Source organism: Tupaia chinensis, unplaced genomic scaffold (genome assembly GCF_000334495.1).
Source record: "Tupaia chinensis unplaced genomic scaffold, TupChi_1.0 Scaffold000117_2, whole genome shotgun sequence".
NCBI classification, from domain to species: Eukaryota; Metazoa; Chordata; class Mammalia; order Scandentia; family Tupaiidae; genus Tupaia; species Tupaia belangeri.
Window position 1 is genome coordinate 501,323 of NW_006159583.1, and position 20,941 is coordinate 522,263.

At 36.4% G+C, this 20,941-nt stretch overlaps 1 protein-coding gene across 1 annotated transcript in view; it reads right to left on the reverse strand.

Annotated features, from left to right (window-relative positions):
* THEMIS (thymocyte selection associated) overlaps positions 1-20,941 on the reverse strand; it is a 203,662-nt gene that overhangs the window by 155,670 nt on the left and 27,051 nt on the right. Inside the window, exon 2 of the mRNA XM_014586185.2 lies at positions 10,714-10,872. Coding sequence (XP_014441671.1) covers positions 10,714-10,872 — 159 coding nt within the window. The remainder of the gene's footprint in view (positions 1-10,713; positions 10,873-20,941) is intronic.

A 20,941-nucleotide genomic window follows, 5' to 3' on the forward strand; every position in this document is an offset into this window, starting at 1 on the left:
GATATATATATATATATGTGTGTGTGTGTGTGTGTATGTGTGTGTGTGTGTATGTGTGTCTATATATATATCTGTGTTAGGTAGCCTCCAAGATGGCCTCCACTTTTTTCTGTTGCCTGATTGTCACACCCTTGTACAATCCCCACCCAGTTTGTACTGGGGCTGGACTGTATAATCAAAAGAATATGGAAAAAAAAGAACATGGCAGAAGTGATGGACTGCTTCTTCGGAAATTAGGTCATAGCTTACTGTAGCTTCAATCTCGGGTATTCTCTCATTGAGGTCATTCATTCAGGAGAAACCTCATGGAGAGTGCCATGTGACCAAGAATGAAGTCTCCTGGAAAACCATGCGAATAGACTTGAAAATGGATCCTTCAGCTCCTATCATATCTTCACATTGCATTTCCTGCCTTCACATTCATGGCAACTTCAGAAGAGACTCTCAGCCAAAACTATTCCACTCCTGGCTTCCTCACCTTCAGAAAGCATGTGAGGTAATAAATAGTTCTTATTTTAGTTGCTGAATTTAGAGATAATTTATTATGCAGCCATATATAAGTAATAAATATGGCTATCATATATTTTAAATTACATAAGTGGTCATCCTGTATTTTTATAGATAGAACAGAGCTTTTGCTTACTCATATGATGAAGGTTCTGATTAGGAAGTTAGGTAGAATAAGTAACAGAAGGGAGCCCTTGATGGAACACTGAGAGAAAAGAAAGGACTAGAAAACAGGTCAATCCACTTTAGCGTAATGGAAGTCACATTCTTTCTTGCCCTTTGCCACTCTGGCCAAGGCTAGCACTATGTGCAATGGTGAAACAAAGTCAGGGACCAGGACCGGACAACTCCTGAGGTTGAAATCTGAAGTACCTGGGCCCAGTGAAAACTATGAGATAAGCAAATAGGCCCAAAATACGTGAAAAATGCTATCAAAAAAATAGCTGGTGGCAAAGGGCCACCATTAGGGCCAAAGGGCACCCATACTATGAGCCTAAATGGTATAAGAATTCTTGTGACCATGAACCAGTACTTTGCAAAAGTTGTATTAAAACCCATGTGAGATAGAACACACAGACCCTAAGAACATAGGGCATAATATAGGCCCAAAATGAAATCACCAAACGGTCAAGTTTTAAAAGAGAAACACAAGAGTTTAGCTGCTTGCTCTGAAGAGGCAGCTTTCAACAGTAATTCGATGAGTAACCTAAGCAGCATGACCTAAAACAAAGGCTTTTTTTTCTTGGTCCCACCACATTCCAGGAAGAAGGGAATGGTCTTTTAAGATCCAAAACTTTTAGCCAAAGAGAATTTCCTGACATTCATACCCACTCCAGAATTAGGAGAAAAATAACTATATCCATCTGACATGTGATTCCCACCACAAGGGAAACACATGTTCAAGTCCCGGGGAACAAGCACAAACAAAAACCCCTTACCTCAGTTCCTCTTCAGCAACTATCTGAGACCTGTCTCTGCTTGGAAGCTCTCTTTGGCTCTCTCTTAACAAACTCCACCTGCTTACCTACATCTGCATCTCTAACTCTTCACAAACTGAGACAAGAACCCGTGTTTCACTGTGGGTGCTGGGCTTTATCACTCATGCACCCCTGCATCCCCACATCAACTGTACCGCTTACTACGTGACTATGGACAAGTCTTTTAGCCTTCCAGTGACTGTTTTCTCATCTGTAAAGTGCGATTTCAATTAGTAATCTTTATATACACGTAAAGTATTTAGAACCACTTTATATGTAAGAATATTTAGAATGATATCTGAAATATTAAAGTCTTCGTTCAAGTATATGTTACAGAGAAGATCCAAGTCCCTCTGGTGTAGAGAAGTAGAGGCTGTTCCATCACTAAGCTTTATTGCCACATTTTCTACATGCCTCCTACCTCCAGAAACCAAATTCCTACACACTAATAAAATTCAGAGTAGAGTCTAAAAATCCAAAGAGAAAAATGTCTTCAGTCTAGCCTTGTAAATTTAACAGTGGTTTTATAGATGTAACCACAGCGTCCCTTAAACATATGGCTTAAAGACACTTAATGTAAACTTTTTGTTTGAGAAAAAGAAATCATCTCTGTTCATCAGAAAGATGTATTGAAACACTTTTTCTCAGGTATTTCTCATGGCTAAAGAGAAGATATTTATTATTCATGATTCACAACACTATAAAGGAGGAACACATCTTTCCAGGAGGTAATTCAGAAATTTGGAACCTCCCTATAAACCAAACATTACATGATTTAGCAATGTATGGGATAGGGCAATCAGCTACCAAATATCAGGATATATCTTTGCTGTGTTTGGCAAGAACGGCATGTTTTCGAGCTCATAAAAAGGCTCAGCTAAGAAGGTTGTCTTCTAAAAGAATAAATTGTGCCTCTAAAGCAGTATGTTTATTCTCATACATAACTAAAATGATTGCTTTTTATTTCTTTTAATATATTTGAATATTTTTTTAGGTGACAAAATAGAGACATATAGAAACATAGTATTAATAGAGAATGCAACTAGAGGTATATATTGAAAGTTTAGCTCCTTATTCACATTTTAGCAAATATTCAAGTTCCAATCCTTACTCTAAAAATGTCCTTGCCAAATCCCTGTGAACAAATTCACTTTTGTTTGAACTTGCATTTTCTAGAGATAAAGCTAAAAATCCATGTTTATTGGCAAAATGCTGGGTAGCTTTCTTTAGTAGATTTTCTTTACTTACAAAAAAGTAATTCTGGGCACCCTTGTCAAAGTTATTGTTATTTTCATCAAAACTTTTTAAAATAATTATTTTATTTTATTTTATTTATTTATTTATTAACTTTATTTATTTATTTATATTTGACCAGAGAGGAAAGGAGCAAGAGAAAGAGAAAGTGAGAAAGCAAGCTGCCAGGTCCAGGACTCAAACTGAGGTCAGTCATGTGGGAGTCCAGCACCACATTAACCACCTTAACCACCATACCACCTGCTGACCCATCTTCATCAAAACTTTTAAGTTACCATATGAAATTAAGACTGTGTTTATATACTTTAACATAGAAAGGTGGATGATGTCAGAAAATGGAAGAATAACTATGTGGAAATAAGAAATCACAGTAAGAAAATAAATTTGGGGAAAAAAAAGGAACCTCTCAAAATTGTCTTCTTTTATAAGAAAATTGATTTTAAATATTGCTAGGATCATTTTTTTTTTCAGAACTCTAGAATTAGCCAAGGCATTGGTCTAATTATAAATAAAAATTTGCAAGACATACTAAAAGAAAAAATAATCACAATTTGAACAACACAGACCAACTATGAGGTTCAGATTCAAATATGGTGGAGATTTTGGAATTACCAGACCAAGAATTTAAACAACTGTAATTAATTTGCTGAGGGGGCTCATGGAGCAATTAAACAACATACAACAAGAAAAGGGCAATGTAAGCAGAAAATGTAATTTATAAGAAAAAGTCTTATTTTTATAATTTTTTAAATGCTGGAGATCCAAAGTATAACAAAAATGAAGAGTGCCTTTAACAGGCTGATTAATAAGTTTGACCTGACTGAACAAAGTATGTCTGAGCTTTAGGATATGCTAACAGAACCTTTCAAAATGGAACAGCACACAGAAAAAAGGGCTGAAATAAAAAAGAAAGAAGGAATAAAGAAAGAAGAAAGAAGAAAAGATCAGACTATCCAGGAACTATGAGATAACGAAAAGTAATACGTGGATAATGGGAATATCAGAAGGATAGGAAAAAGAGAAAGGAACAGAAACAATATTTGAGGCTATCGTGACTGAGAATTTTCCTCAAATTAATATCAGACACCAAATTGTATCCAGGGAACTCAGAGAATACCAGGAAGGATAAATGCCAAGAAAACTAGACCAAGCATACCATAGTCAAACTACAGAAAATCAAAAATACAGAAAAAAATCTTGAAAGAAGCCAGAGAAATTAAACAGTTTACCTGTAGAGGAGCAAATATAAGACAATATTAGACAATGCCACCTTAGAAGCTATGCAAGCAAGATGGAAGTGGAGGGATTTATTTAAAGTGTTAGGGAAAAAAAGATCCACCAACCTAGAATTATGTATCTTGTGAAATTATCCTTTAAAATAAAGAGAAATAAAGACTTCCAGACAAACAAAAATGGAGGGAATGTATTGCCTATAAACCTGCCTTAAAGGAAAAAATTCTTCGGAGAGAAAGAAAATGTTACAGATCAGAAACTTATATCCCCATAGAACACAGAAAATACAAGTGAGGGTAAAGTGAAAACTTGTTTTTCTTGTTCTTGATTGATCTAATAGGTGATAGCTTGTTTAGAATAATAGTAATGTATCCAATCATGTATATGTATAATGTATATGTATACTTACACATAATTTAAATGAATGAAAACAAATGATATAAGGGATGAGAAGGAGAAATTGGGAATATTTTATTATAAGTACTTGTACTATATGTAAGGTGTTGTGGTTTTATTTGAACCATATTGAATTAGTTAAAAATATTTACTGTAAACTACAGGGCAACTGCTACAGAGAAGTAAAATAAGTGTAGGTTTTTGAGGAACCCCCACATTGTTTTCCATAGAGGTTGTACTAATTTACATTTCCGCCAACAGTATAAGAGGATTTTCTTTACAACCACAGCCTTGTCAGCACATGTCATGCTCAATATTTTTTATTCTGACCATTTGACCTGGGATTAAACAGAATCTCATTGTGGTTTTAATTTGCTTTTGCCTATGACAAGAGACTTTGAACATTTTTTATATGCTTTTTGTCTATTCATAAGTCATTTTGGAGAGTTGTCTATTCGATTCATTTGCCCTGTTTTTAACTGGATTATTCATTTTTTTAATGGCTGAGCTGCTCGAGTTCCCTATGTATATGGAGGTTTCTTAAAAGCCCACAGATAGCACTACAATATGACCCAGTAATCCTACTCCTTGTTATTTACCCAGGGGATAGGAAAACACACAGCCATAAAAATACGTGCACATCCATGTTTATTGCAGCATTATTCACAATTGCTAAAATAGAACAAACCTAAACGTCCAAAACCTGATGACTGAGTTGGAAAACTGTGGCACAAAAGACTATGGAATATTACTCAGCTAAAAGGAACAATGATTTAAAGTGGGTGAATATATAAGACATTGCTGAGAGAAGTGAACCAGACTTTGAAAGATACAGACTTTAGGGGCCAGCAGGTGGCATGCTGGTTGAGGTGCTGAATTCCCACATGGCAGACTCAGTGGTTCAAGTCTCAGACACAGTAGCTTGAAAAACACAGCATGTGCATGTGAGTTTGTGCCCCAAATCCCAAGAAGAGATTGGAGAACAGACTGTGGTGTGGCCACCTAGGGGGAGGTGATTTCTCACTTTCTCTTTGTCTGTTTCACTCGCAATCTCTCCAACAAGCGCATATGCCCTATGGCAAAAAATAAAAAATAAATAAAAATGAAAGGTACACACTGTATATCCACACTCAGTTCAGGCCAAGTATCTTCACACTATGACAGAAAAAGAAAGATTCAAAGATATCATAAAAGAGAGGGTAAGTGTAGCTACCAGAGACTTAAGGGAGGAGAGTAGATGGTAGTAAGCAGAGGTGGAGGGTATGAGGTGCAAAAAGAAGAAACATTTAACAGAAAAAAATGTAAAGTTCTATGTATATATATATATAATATATATATAGTATAAATAATGATGGGGAAATTATGTAAAGTGTAGAATTAATCTGAAAATGAACAATGAATGAAAAAAAAAGTAGAAGTATAATAAAACCGTAAATACTGAGATTTACCCAAAGTAAATTCCAATAAATCTCAGTATTTACCCAAAGAAGTTGAAAACCAATGTTCACATAAATATCTGCATATGAATATGTAAAACTGCTTTATTCATAACTGCTGAAACTTTGAAGTAACCAAGATGTCTTTGAGTAGGTTAGTGAATATATAAATTATAGTACATCCACACAATCAAATATTATTCAGTACTAAAAAGAAATGAGTTATCAAACTGTGAAAGACACTGTAGAATTTTGATAGTGGGAAAGGCTGTGTGTTTGTGGGGCCAGGAAATACACAATAAATCCATTTACTTTCTGCAAAATTTCGCTGCGCTAAAAAGGTTCTAAAAAGAGAAATTTATTTTTTAAAATGCAAGATTATTGAAGTGTTACACTAGAAAATATCTGTTTAGCAAAAAAGAGGGCAGTAATGAAGTCTTAGAAGAACATAAAACACCTAAGATACATGAAAAATGAGTAGCAAAATGGCAGATTTAAAGCCTACATTATCGGTAATAACATTAGGTTTAAATGGATTAAATACTCCAATAAAAAGACAGTGATTTGAAGAATGGATTAAAAAACATGATTCAACCATATGCCATCCATATTTAGATGCAAAAAAACCCCAAATAGTTTGAAAGAAAAAGGCTAGAAGTAGGTAAACCATGCAAATAGTATCCAAAAACACTGGAGTGACAGTACTATTATATCAGAAAAAACAGCATTTAAAACAAAAATTATTTCTAGAAACACAACAAAATTGCATAATGATTAAATTGTTATTCAATAAAGAAGAAATAACAATCATAAACATATGTACTACTGTCAGAATTCCAAATTACATAAATCAAAAGCTGACAAACTGAAAGGCATAAATAGAAACATTTAACAATAATAGCTAAAAACTTTAATATTCTATTTTCAATAATGCATAAATTAAATGGAAGTTCCAGAAGGAAATAGAATGTTTGAACAACATTATAAACCAACAGACATCTGTAGACCAGTCTACCTAATAAGAGTAAAATTCACTGGGGCTGGCAGGTAGCATGGCCGTTAAAGGCGCTGGATTCTCATATGGCCAACTGTGGTTTGAGTCTCAGACCTGGTGGCTTACTTTCTCACTTTCTCTCTCTCTCTGTCCTCTCTGGTCAAATTTTAAAATAAGCAAAATAAGTAAACAAAGTAAACAAAATAATTCTTTAAAAAAAAAGAGTAAAACACATTTTTCTCAAGTAACATGGAACATTTCCTAGCTTAGACCGAATGTTAGTTCATAAAACAGGTCTCGGGAATTTAAAAGGATGGAATCATGAAAGTAGGTGTTTCGGTCACAGACTGAAATTAGGCATCAAAAACAGAAAGAAATGTGCGAAATTCACAAATTATGAGGAGTGTTTTAAAACAATTTTGGACACTTTAATTTTAAAATTTAACCAGGAATTTAATTGAAAGTTTAAAATACAGAATAATAGGAGATGCTGTTATTTATGAAAAATATTAGTGCTCTTGATTGTTATCTTTCTTCCCAGTGTTGGTATAGAAGGATTGCTGCTCTGTCTGGAGCAATCACCACCATTCATGGCCACCGAGGAGTTCTTTGGAAATAAAGTATTTCTTAATCTTCACCAATCATTTTACTCCTCCACTTTAACCTTGATATTTATAATAAACTAGTTTTGAAGACATATTTTCCAAATTGCTCAATTGATAAAAGATTATCACACACATTGAAAGCTCAAAGGAATATTCTAAAGAGCAACTTCCTAAATTAAACTGTCAGTCAAAAGCTAGATGTTTTCTCTACTTTAATAAGACATATTTTTCCTACCAGAAGATTCTAGTCATTTTAATTTACTAAATATTTAAAATGCGCTTTTTTTTTTTCAAAACACGGTGGGGATCATAGCAATAAATGAGATTCAGATTCTGCCCTCAGCTACTTCATGATCTATTAGGTAGATGATGCTAGTCAGACAAGAACACAAATAAATTCAATTATATACAAATGTAATGATTAAGAAATGAAAGTCTATAGTGACATAAAAAGGGAATTGTTAGGTATAATTAGAGAATTTGGGAAGGCTTCTTATAAAGCAATGATTCTTAGCTTTGGCTGTCCGTTAGTATTACATACTAGCGTTAAAAACCTGATGACTGGAGCCAGCATGTGGTGTGGAGGTTACCATCACAAGATTCCCTCATAGCTGACTGCAGTTTGAGTCCCCAACTTGGTGGCTTGAAACTCTTACTGGGTGTGTGCGTGCCCAAGATCCTGGGAGGAGAATTGAGGAGGGATTGCAGCATGGCCATTCCCCCTACCCCCACCTTGGGGATGATTTCTCACTTTCCCTCTCACTGTCTCCCTCCCTCTCTCTCTTTCCAGCAAGCACATGTGCATAATCCAAAAACCTCTTGGAAAAAAACCTTGATGACCAGAACTCACTCTAGACCAAATAAACCAGAATATCTCATGCAAGTGGCCTGAGGATCAGGATTCTTTTTTAAAGATCTCTAGGAGATTTCAATGTGCAACCAAGCTTGAGAACTATTGTTGTAAAGAACAGAGGTGAGAAAGGAATGGTTAGAATTTAACAGTAAGTAAGGTTTCAACTGAAATGAGTAGGATACTCCAGTAATCAGAAGAATCATCTCCTCAAGGAAGCTAACTTATTTTCATTCACCAAACATCAGCTCAATTTTAGCAGTCTCTGAAAAGCTTTCCCCTACTCTCCCATGATAGTAATAGTAATCTTGAAAACTGTAATAAAAGATGACACTGTGTATAGCCCTTACTATATGCCAAGCATTTTAAGAACTTTAATTATATTTCAGTATTTAGTCTTCTCTATAGCATTAACAGGTGGTATTATTATTTCTATTTCACGTGACGGGAGGCTAAATAACTTGTCAGGTTTACACAACTAAGAAGTGGCAGAGCTGGGATTGAAGTATGATTCCAGAATCCATTTTCGGAAACAAGAACAACAGTCTGATTCTCCTTATCAAGAGTCTCAGAGTACTCATGTATATTTCAATCATACCTTGAAGCACGTTATATTGTAAATATAAGATTTTTCTCTCCTACTACTCATTTATTCATTTGATAAAGAATTATTGAGCATATTCTATGTTCCAGAAAATGTGCTTGGTACAAGAAATACAAAATCGGATGTCTCATATGTCATTTGTCAACTTTTAAATCTAGAACTGAGGTCATCAAACTACAGTCAACAGGCCAAATCCTGCTGGCCACTTGTTTTTGTAGTTTAATCAAGTTACATCCATGCTCAATGATGTATGTCTTGTCTGTAGCTTCTTTAATGCTACAACATCAGAACAGAGTAGTTGTGACAAAGACTATCTGACCACAAAGTCTAAATATTTTTTCTTTCTATCTTGCCCTTCGTAGAAAAAGTTCACTGGGACTCATCCATAGCCAAGTTTTAAGGAAGCCAGATATCACATGACCAGAGTGGTTTGATTCCTGGCTTCAGTGGCTTGAAAAACATGTAGGGCACATGTGCTTGCATGCCCCAAATCCTGACAAGATAGAGAAATGGAGGTCTAGAGACCACAGCATGACCTGGTGCTACTGATTGCCCTTCGTAGAAAAAGTTCACTGGGACTCATCCATAGCCAAGTTTTAAGGAAGCCAGATATCACATGACCAGAGTGGTTTGATTCCTGGCTTCAGTGGCTTGAAAAACATGTAGGGCACATGTGCTTGCATGCCCCAAATCCTGACAAGATAGAGAAATGGAGGTCTAGAGACCACAGCATGACCTGGTGCTACTGAGGGGAGGGTGCTTTCTCCCTCTCCCTCTCTTTCCCTCTTTCTCTGTTACTCTCTGGCAAGTGCAAATACCCTCTCATTTATAAAGAAAACAAAAACAAATACATAAAAGAAAGAAGAAGGAGGAGGAGGAAGAGGAGGAAAGTAGGAAGGGAGGGAGGAAGGAATGAAGGAAGAAAGGAGAAAGAGAGAGAGACAAAAAAAGGAAAGAAGGAAGGAAGGAAGGAAGGAAGAAAAAGAAAAAGTTTGTCAACCCCTAGCCTAGAGAATAAAACAAAAAAGAAAATTAGTGAATATTCAATGAGGTATGTGCTGTGGCATCTAAGATACTGTGGGAACATAAAAGAGAGACATTTAGATTAGTGTAGGGTCAACAAGTTTTTTTAGATGGCATAATATTTGAGCTAGTTTTGAAAGGCTAAATAAGGGTAGCTAGACAAGAGAAGCTATACTTCTCAGTGAGATCAGACAGCGAAGTTTAGCAGTGATCCCTGGAACTAAAGTGATGCAAAAGAACCAAAGAAGGTAGATCTTTCTAAGCAATGTTCATTAGCTCTGTAGATCCTATAAAAAGGCCTTATGATTTCTTCTTTTAAGCTTATATTTAGTCCATGAAAGAGAAACAGGAAGAAAGGGAAAGCTATCCCCAACAGGGTCCTCACACCGTGACACAGCTCCTACTCTCAGTGGGCATGGATCACAGATGTGCATGCCCAGCTGCTCAGGGAGGTCTCAGGATGTGAACCCCGTTAGCCCACTTGCATTACCACTGTGCCACTGCTTGGGCCTGCTTTGATTTCTTGAGTCTCATTATCCAGCATAGCTAGTGGTACAAAAAGTTGAAACTTACTAAATATACCTTTTACTAAATATTTGTTAACACAAGAGATTAATTCTTAAGTGAAGAATTTTTTTTTTTTAGGGTAGAAAATATTTGCCTTCTCTTAGTACTTAAAATGATTGATTTACATACAGGAATTCTGATTTCTTTTTTAAACTCACAATCCTAGAGCAACAAAAGAAATGACTCTCATTTCATTCATTTCAACCATATCAGTGTATACGAGTATTAACAACACAGTTTCGCAAATGAGAAGTGGTTGCAATGTACCTGGAAAATTCATAGGCAGTTCAAAAGGTTGGGGAGACTCACAACCTTCAATGGGCTCACAAATTTGAGCTATGATCTTCTTAATTTTTAATCCAGTAATTTTAATCACTTCTCCCGTTGATAAACAGCATTCATTTCCAAACATTTCATAAATAGAACCTGAAAAGAAAGAAAAGGAGAAAGAGCTTTTGAAAAGGAATTCAACGGTGAAAAACACAAGTGAAATCAAAAGCTTTATATAAAGTATTTTTCTACCTTCTAAACAGGAATTTAGTGAAGTTTGGCAAAATGTACAGCATGTACTAGGAAAAATATTAGATTTTTACTTCATCCACTGAGCAAAGTATAAACAATTTTATTTTTTTTTTATTATTGTAAATTGAATTTATGGTTTCTTCAGCACCTTTAGCTCATCTTTCCAAGGGCAAACTACAAACATGTCTTCTACTGCTGGAATTTATTATCCATTTTTTTTCTGGGTCACAGGTTTAGGCTCATATGAGTCAATAATGATCAAAGTGAACACTGTAAGCAATGTTGTAACACCGGCAAACATCCAAAGAAAAAGGGTCTTCACATCAGGGCTTTATATTATAAGTATAATATTCAGTTATTAAACCTGGTTCTATTCATTACTATGAATATGAGACTCTTATTTTTTGCCTTTTTTTAATCTCTTGACTTTTAACAAGCTCTCAATCTTTTTATGGCAATACGGGCAGACCAGCCTAGATAAACAGAAAATCTTCATTTTAGTTCAGGATTTCAGTCTCCTTTCTGATAAACCTTTTATCACAGATGCTAAAGCTAAAAAACTCATTCATTTATTCTTTTTTTAATCCTATCATATAAGGATAGTGACCAGCAGATTAGCAACAGGAAGAAAAGGGGCAAAAGTTATAGATGATTTACCCTAAGCAAAGAGGGAGCAACCCCAACCTGCATGTCTACCATTTATAAGTGAATGGTAAAGGCTGATGCAACTCAACATTTCAGAACCGTGGACTTTGAAATTGTTTCTCTTATCCTCAAGATGATGTATGTACTCTTTCTCATACTAGCTGTAAAGTATATGACATGGGCTTTTAGGTTTGTTTATTTGTTTCCTAAATTCTCCTCTATTTAACCCCTCCTCATAGAAAGTTACTGGAGGGAACCAGCAGTTAGCGTAATGGCTATGTCGCTGGACTCCCACGTAGTCGACTGCGGTTCACGTCCCGGACCCGGTGGCTTAAAACTCACGCCGGGCGCGTGTGCGTGCGTGCCCAAGATCCCGAGAAGAGAATGGAGGAGAAGGGATTGCAGCGTGACCATCCCCCCTGGGAAGTGATTTCTCACTTTCTGTCTCTATGTCTCTCTCTGTCTGTCTGGCGAGTGCACGCGCCCTACAGTGAAAATCTCTCCAAAAAAAGAAAAAAAAAAGAAAGTTACTGGAGAGATAATGACACCTAAAACATCTTAAGGTAATAACAGTTACCATAACATTATTAAGCCTAGCATTCCAATCTAGCGCTGAACAAGTCCACAATCATATGAGTCCCAAAATTAACTTACAAAAATCTATAGCATTTCTATATACAAACAATAAGCAAGCAGAGACAGAACTGAAGCATGTAATTCCATTTACCATAGCCACAAGAAGTATAAGATATTTAGGAATAAAACTAACCAAGGAAGTCAAAAACCTCTACAAGGAAAACTATGAAAACCTTAACAAGAAAAAGTAAAGTACACTAAAAAGTGGAAGGACATCCCATGTTCCTGGATTGGCAGAATCAATATAATAAAAATGGCAATCCTACCCAAATTAATCTACATGTTTAATGCAATCCCTATAAAATTACAAGAGACATTCTTTACAGAGGTAGAAAAGACAATCATAGAATTTTTCTGAAACCATAAAAGAGCCCATTTTCTGAAACCATGAAAGACATCCTGTGCAAGAAGACTAGAGTCGGTGGCATCTCACTTCTTGACCCCAAAATGTATTACAAAGATGTGATAAACAAAACAGCATGGTACCTGGCACAAAAATAGACATGAGGACCAATGGAACAGAGTAGACAGAAATCAACCTCAAAACATACAACCAACTCATCTTTGACAAAGGGTACCAGTCAATCCAGTGGGAAAAGGAAAATCTCTTTAGTAAATAGCACTGGAAAAACTGATATTCACCTGGAGAAAGATGAATCTGAACCCCTATCTGTCACCATTAACAAAAATCAACTCAAAGTGGATCAAAGATCTAAACCCAAGACTGTGAACTATAAAAATACTGGTGGGAAACTCTGGGAAACATTGGAGTAGGCAAAGACTTCTTAAGCAAGACCCCCAAAGCACCGGCAACAATCCCCCAAATAGACAGATGGGATAACATCATGTTAAGGAGTTTCTGCACAGCAAAGGACACCATAATTAGTGTGAATCGACAAGCCTTGGAATGGGAGAGAATTTTGTTAACCGTGCCTCAGAAAAGGGATTGATTACTAGAATACACAGGGAAATCAAGCAGCTTACCCAGAAGAAAATGATTAACCCAATTAAAAGATGGGAAAATGAGCTCAATAAACAACTCTCTAAGGAAGACATACAAACAGCCAAAAAACATATGAAAAAAATGTTCATCGTAAGGGAGACGCAGATCAAAACCACAATGAGATACCACCTAATCCCAGTCAGAATGGCAAAGATTAAAAAAATAAATAATGATAAGTGCTGGAGGGGATGTGGTGAAAGGGGAACACTCCTACACTGTTGGTGGGAATGTAAATTGGTTCAGCCACTGTGGAGAATGATATGGAGGTTCCGCAAAGACCTTCAAATAGAACTACCATATGATCAAGCAATTCCACTCCTACATATCTACCGAAAGGACAGGAGAGCACTCGATCAGAAAAGTGCTTGCACAACTATTTTCATTGCAGCATTATTCACAATTGCTAAGACATGGAACTGACCCAAATGTCCACAAACACATGAATGGACTGAAAAATTGTGGCACATATACTCCATGGAATACTATTCAGCCATAAAAAAACAACAATGCCCTGGAATTTGATAGAAAGTGGATGAATATGGAAGGTTTGTTGCTGCGTGAAGCAAGTCAGGCTATGAAAGAGAGATATTGTGTGTCTCCACTTAACATATACTCACTGTCTGCACTGTATGGTAAAGACTGAAAGACAGGAGAACGTAAAAGTATTGAAAATTGTAATGGACACTAGAGACAAAGTGTAAAGAGAGTGTGGAGGGGAAGAGTGTAGGAAATTTGGGGGGAAATGGAGAGGTAAGAAACTTGTGGGACACAGATAAGATTTATTATCTGTTGACGAGGATGTGTATGGTGGTCTCTACTGGACTGGACTGACATGAATATCATACTGGGAAAAGTATTTTCACAATCAAAATGATGTATAGCGACTTAAGGTATGAATGATAGTCTGAAAATAATGAAAGAAAAAAGAAAATATAAAGAATCCAAAAAGGTAACAAAGCACATTCAAATTGGAATAATTTGAGGAGGTTTAAAATAAGGGCAATTCAGAGCTGGTCAGAAGCACAATGGTAATTTTTTCTCTCTCTCTCTTTTTGGAGAGGTTTTTGCTATAGAGCGTGTGCACTTGCCAGACAGACAGAGACAGACAGAGAGATAGAAAGCGAGAAATCACCCCCCAGGGGGGTGGCCACGCCGCAATCCCTTCTCCTCCATTCTCCTCTCTGGATCTTGGGCACGCATGCACATGCGCCTGGCGTGAGTTTAAGCCACCGGGTCTGGGACGCGAACCGCGGTCGACTATGTGGGAGTCCAGTGAAATAGTCATTACACTAACTGCTGGTCCCCACAATGGTAAATTTTGATGTCTTGTGAGGCTGACCTGTGTGTGAAGGTCCCAGGTTCACATTCAGAGATCTCCCTAAGTATACTGTGTACATGAGTGCCTATGACCTGGGGCTGGCTGAAGCTGGGGGTAGATGGCATCATCAAGACTTCTGAGAGTGCACTCTCTCTTTTTCTCATGCTATGAAAGAAATACATAAACTTGAATATAAATAAAAAAAATAAAAAAATAAGTAAAATAGAGGCACAGCCAGTTCTAAGTAGTAACTCAAGAAAATAAAAGTCCTGACCTCAGTCTTCCCCTAGTGTAACCCATTAGCCAAATTTCTCTGAAAACTAGAAGACAGAAGAGCTGCTGATGTCCTCACAGAAGTTAGCCTCTCAGTCAGAGAGAAAATGACACTCAAGCACACAATAATGTTCACTACTTGGCCAGCATGTGGAGTAGAGGTTAAGGGGGCTAGATCTCACAGAGTTAACTAAATGGTTCAAGCCCTGGGCCCAGCAGATTAAAAGTCACATTGGACACATGTGCATACATGCCCAAAATTCCAAAAGGAAAATGGAGGAGAAGGGATTGAGGAATAGTCATTCCCTCTGGGGGTTGAGTTCTCACTCTTTCTCTCTTTCTCTCAGTCTCTCTCTGTTGAGCACACATACCCAAGAGTAAAACAAAACAACAACAAAAAAGTCCATTACTTAACATGAAGCCCTTTCACAGACAAGCTATTGTATCTGTTCCTTAAGTTTTGTGTATATATTTCCACCACATTTTCTCACCTTTTCTTGTACTATTACCTAACTGTAATATGTACTTACATTTTCACAAAAGTGTTATCGACAGTTTCAAGTATTTTGTGGAACCAATTGTGGTATTAAAAAAATAATAATTAAAATTCTACAGTGACAGTTTCCTTCAAATAACTCAAAATGGTTATTTGCTATGATCCTCATATGGCAATTAATCACATACTAACATTTTACACCTTCGGTATTATCTCACTCTGTACTTAACTTTTATGAGTTTAGTTTTATTACTCCAATTTAATTTTGAATTTTATGAAGGAAAATACTGCTCTCTCTCTCTCTCTCTCTCTCTATATATATATATATATATGTGTGTGTGTGTGTGTGTGTGTGTGTGTGTGTGTAAAATCTTTCTTTCAGGATTTCAGGTATGCACATATGTGTCTAGTATATTTTTCAAGCCAATGGGTCTGCCATTCGAACTGTGCTGTTGGCCATGTGGATCCAGCCCCTTAATCACCAGATCTCAGCCTGGCCCTTGTATTTTGCATGACTACAACACTGCAACTTTACTTCTTCATTCAGTCAGCAGGGTAATAAAAATCTATTATATGTCATACATTGTGATTGGCAACAGGTATAAAATAGACAATGCATAATCTCTTTCTCCAGAACCACTGTGCTAAAGGAAAAGGACAAGTAAGCAAATGATTACAACAGATTATAAGAAAGCTATGTATGGGAATACAGGCATTTGGGGAACATAGTGGAGGCATTTATTCAAGCAATTACATGAGAAAGAGATAAGGGAAGGATTCCTGGAAAAGACAAAAACTGAACTGAGTTTTAAAAGAAGTATCACAGGAAGTTTCATAAGACAGGAAGAGGAAATAATATTTGCAGAGACACTGAGATGTGAACAGCCTGATACATTCCGGAAACATCAAGTAGTTTGTTATGTTTAAAATACAAAGAAAGGTGAAGTGATAAGAAAGGAGACCAGAGACATGGAAAGAGCCCAGCTCATGTAGGGGGGCTCTATGAAATCACCAATAATCGAAAATGCCACTCAAAGTCTGTAGCAATCTCAAAATTAGAAAATTCCCATTTCCATTTATCAGGGCCCAAGAACAAATGCCAATTCAATGAGAGGTCATTTGTACTCTAATGTTTGCTATCCAAAGTTTCTGTCCACTGCATCACCTGGGAGCTTGTTAGAATCTCAGTCAGAACCTAGACCTGCTGAATCAGAAACTGCATTTTTAACAAGATCCCCAGATGATTTATAAGTATATTAACGTTTGAAAAGCATTGGTCTAGGCCAGAAATATATAACTGAAATAGACTCTGCTGTGAGATTGCTGCAAAACCAGAAAGGGGGAGTGGACATGCCATGCAGAGACAGTGTTGAGTGCCATTGAGGTGAATGATGATGTAAATGGGTCAGAGAAAGGGAAGGATTTGAAACAGAAAAACAATGTAAGATTTTTCCTTGTAATATGAAGTAGAATGTTTACTGTACCTAATCCATTTTAGCTGAAGTCTGTTGAGCCTAATTCCAATGCAAAGAATATCTAATTGTACCATAGATTTTTAAATATCAACTGACTTGGGCTGCTCTTTCAAAGGTTCAATTGGAATGCAAAATGAAAAGATAAGTGTGCATCAGACCACATTCAAGAGATCTTCAAAAAGTTCATGGAAAAGCACATCATGGAAAAAAATGGCATGTCGGCCAGCAGATGACATAGCAGTTACATCACTGGACTCCCACTTGGCCAATAGTGGTTTGAGTCCTAGACCCTGTTGCTTGAAAATCATGCTGGGTGCATATGCCTATATGCCCAAGACCCTAAGAGGAGAATAGAGAAGACGGGATTGCAATGTGGCCATCCCTCTGGGTGATAATTTTTCACTTGCCTCTCACTGTCTCTGTCTCTCTCTCTCTCTTCTCTGGTGAATGCATGTGTCCTGAGGCAAAACCTCATACAAATTGGCATGTTTTAAAAAATTTTTGCAATTAAACAAACTTGTGCCTTGATTCCATTTTTCTTCATATCAATTTACAGGTAATAGTAGCCAGAGAATTCTATGATGAGAAAATTCTGTGAATGTTAGTCACCATGGGAAAAGGTTTTGACTCTGAGTTTTTCTCAGCATTTCTCTTTTTTAGGAAAAAAATGTAAAAAATCACTTATTTTGGTCATATAAGGAAAAGAACCTCAAGCAAATGCTAATCTTTCACATTTCTCTTTAATATTTTATGACTTTCAATTTTCTCTAACCCAAGAAAGCTGTTAACTTACTCTTCATAAAGGGAGTGTTCAGAGCTATCCAGCTTTAGGAAGTTGTGTCTCTGATAGGTGACAAGGACATACAGCAAATCTCAGATCTCCAAAACCATCTGAAACTTCTTGTGCTTTGTTATCACCAATATCTCTTAATATATATCTTTCCTCAATAATAATATTACATTGTGAATTTTTAAAATAGTCAACTTTCATACTCTCAGAAAAATATATAATATACACACTTGCTTTTTAAATATTTGTTGAGATATGCACCCCCAAAATGTTTGTGCATATATAGACATACACATTAAAATGGTTTTTATTTCATTTTAACCACAAGACATGTATTTTGAATATGCAAGTCTCGAATCTATTAAATCTGTACAGACTGATTCTTTCCAAGTCAAAGCATATGTATTCAGGATAATGCCAAACATCAGAGAAAGCTGGAACAAAGCAGCCTGTTTTCAGTGATCAAACATCGCCCCTGAAGGCTGTAATGAAAGAGCCATGTGCCTTTGAAATCACCTTTTCTGTAATGCTACTTTGCTCAATAAAAACGACACATTAATATCCTTTTATGAGCTCATCCCTTGTTTGACAATCCATATAAGCAATGCTGTGATCACATCGTAACAGCCAAAACAATTGGTTCAATAGATTTTCTTCCATCTCCTCTACAAAGTTAAAAAGTGTGGCAGTCAAGAAAGAAGAAACTACATTGTCTGTAGGTTTTTTTCCCCCTCTTTACTCAAATGCACTCTATGCTCCCAGCTTCCTCCCCAACCACCATACCAGGTCATTCATTCTCTTAGCTCCTCATCAGCTCATCAAATACCAACTAAGTCCTAAAGATTCAGCTCATATTCATTATCTTCTTCAAAGTCTTCCTTGATCCCCAGTCCTAAGAACATGGATCTCCATTATAGCCTTTATGTGATTATTGTCAAGGCCCACTATTAGGATATTACTTTCTGACCATTGATATTATGCATATTTTGGAATTTTTATGAGTTACTAGAGAAGAGACATCATATTAACTATACTTACATTCCCAATACACATATAACTAGTAGCACAATTTTTGTCACCTAGTAGATCATTAGTGAATATTGAGTTACAACTCAGCTTTACTATAAAATGATGATAAATTATTGTAAATATAATATTCTCTCTACATCAGTATTTCAATAGACTTATTTATTTAATTTAATTTATTATTATTTTTAAAATTCGGTATAGGATATGCATTCTCACCACAGAAAGAGAGTAAGAAAGTGAGAAATCAAGCTGCCAGGTCTGGGATTTAAACCATGGTTGACCATATGGGAGTGCAATGGCTTAACCACCATGCCACCTGCTGGACCCTCTACATTAGCACTCTAAAGCATGGTCAACTAATGGTTTGGTGTAGGTTGTGTCTTTGTGTGATATGTTTAGTATAAAAAACACAAAGGCATATGAGAATAGTCGGGCTTCTTGTGAATTCCTTAGACAAAGAATATTAAGGGTACATGACTCTATAACACAATTTCTATTTATTAAATTTACTATTTTGTCATGATGTTTATAATTTATTTATTCATAGACTTGAGAGAGAAGCTCATGTGATGACCTGAGATAGATTTGGAGGAGTTTGGATACTATGTCTGCACAGTGTGGTTGAAAGTATTTCACAGAAGCACACAAGATTGGGGGTGCCAACGGAGATACATTTTTGCTTCTTATAAATAGATGTAAGTATCCTTTAATGAAGGGGAGTATAAATGATCACAAAGCAGAATCCTCATAAAGAAAATGTTTAAGTGTGAAATTATTTAATTCACAATCATATTCCTAGCCTTGGTGGTTGAGACAGCATTAAAAGACCATCATAGTGATAAATTCAATTTTTCATCTGAACCTCTAGGTAGCCCACCATAGAAATAAACCTTGGAGAAGGTTACATTTGCAATACAATACACATTTACATGACCCATCATTTTATGTTATTTTATATTTTATTTAATTTTATTTTATATCTTTTTCTTAAGAGAGATTTTTGCCATAGGGTGTATTTACTTGCTGGAGAAACAGAGAGAGACAGAAAGCAAGAAATCATCCCCTCAGGGGGATGACCACACCACGATCCTTTCTCCTTTATTCTCTTGGGCCTGGTGTGAATTTTAAGCTGCTAATTCCAAGACTTGAACCACAGTTGACTTCATGGGAGTCCAGCAACATAACCATTATGCCATCTGCTGGTTCCTACATGGCCTGTCTTATATAATGATGTCTCAATCTCATGTAAAGTAGAGATAAACTCATACCCATATGTGAAGAATCTTTATGAAAATAAACACTTTTTTTTTTTTAAGTCTTTGCCACAGGGCATTTGTGCTCACTGGAGAAAGTGACAGAAACAGAGACAAGGAAAGTGAGAAATCACCTGTTAGGGGAATGGCCACTGCACAATTTCTCCTTACCCATTCTCCTCTCAGGATTTTAGCACTCACACACACAGGCCTGGTGTGGTTTTCAAGCTTCTGGGTCTGGAACTCGAACCACGGCCATGTTGGAGTCCAGCACCTTAGCCACTATAATACTTGCTGGCCCTCCCTGTGCAATTTTTAAACCTCTGGATATGGGGCTCAAACCTCTGTTGCCCATGGAGGAGTCTAGTGCCTTAACTGCCACACCATCTGCTGGCCCCAAACACAATATTTTAAAGTAGTATACAAATAAGTAGGCATGAAATAGGAAGCACACAACCTTAGGAAGGATATTTTATCAGCTAGATACTGAATACACCACCCAGAAATATATTTGAACATTAATAGAAAATGATCTTTCAAAGTCATAGAAATTCTCTTCCCCCAAAACAGATCAGTTTGAAGAGTGCAAAATCTGGATTATCCAGGAAGTCCAATCTAAAGGCAGAATGTGCTAGTGATAGTGGAGAATGTTGGTGAGACTAAAAGAGTCCATAGAAAAGCAATGGAAGTCTCTACATGTGATAGAGGCTGAAACCTAGAAACCAAAACCAAAACCAAAAACAAATTAAGATAGCAATAGAATTGGAAACCAGAAAAACCTAACTTTCCAACCACTCTGAATAAAATGCATGGCATTCAAATGACTAAATTTTAATGGTTGAGGAAGTAGTCACAATTTCATACCTTAGCTAAATACTCATCTTACTGGCAAACTCCATTAATTTAATAGGGTTGTTTTGTTTTGTTTTGTTTTGTTTTAATATCAGAGGGCATATGCACTCACCAGAGAGAGACAGAAAAGAGGGAGAAAGCATCCTCACAAGAGACATGGTCACTCCACAATTCCTTCTCGATTTCTCCATCTTGTCAGGGTT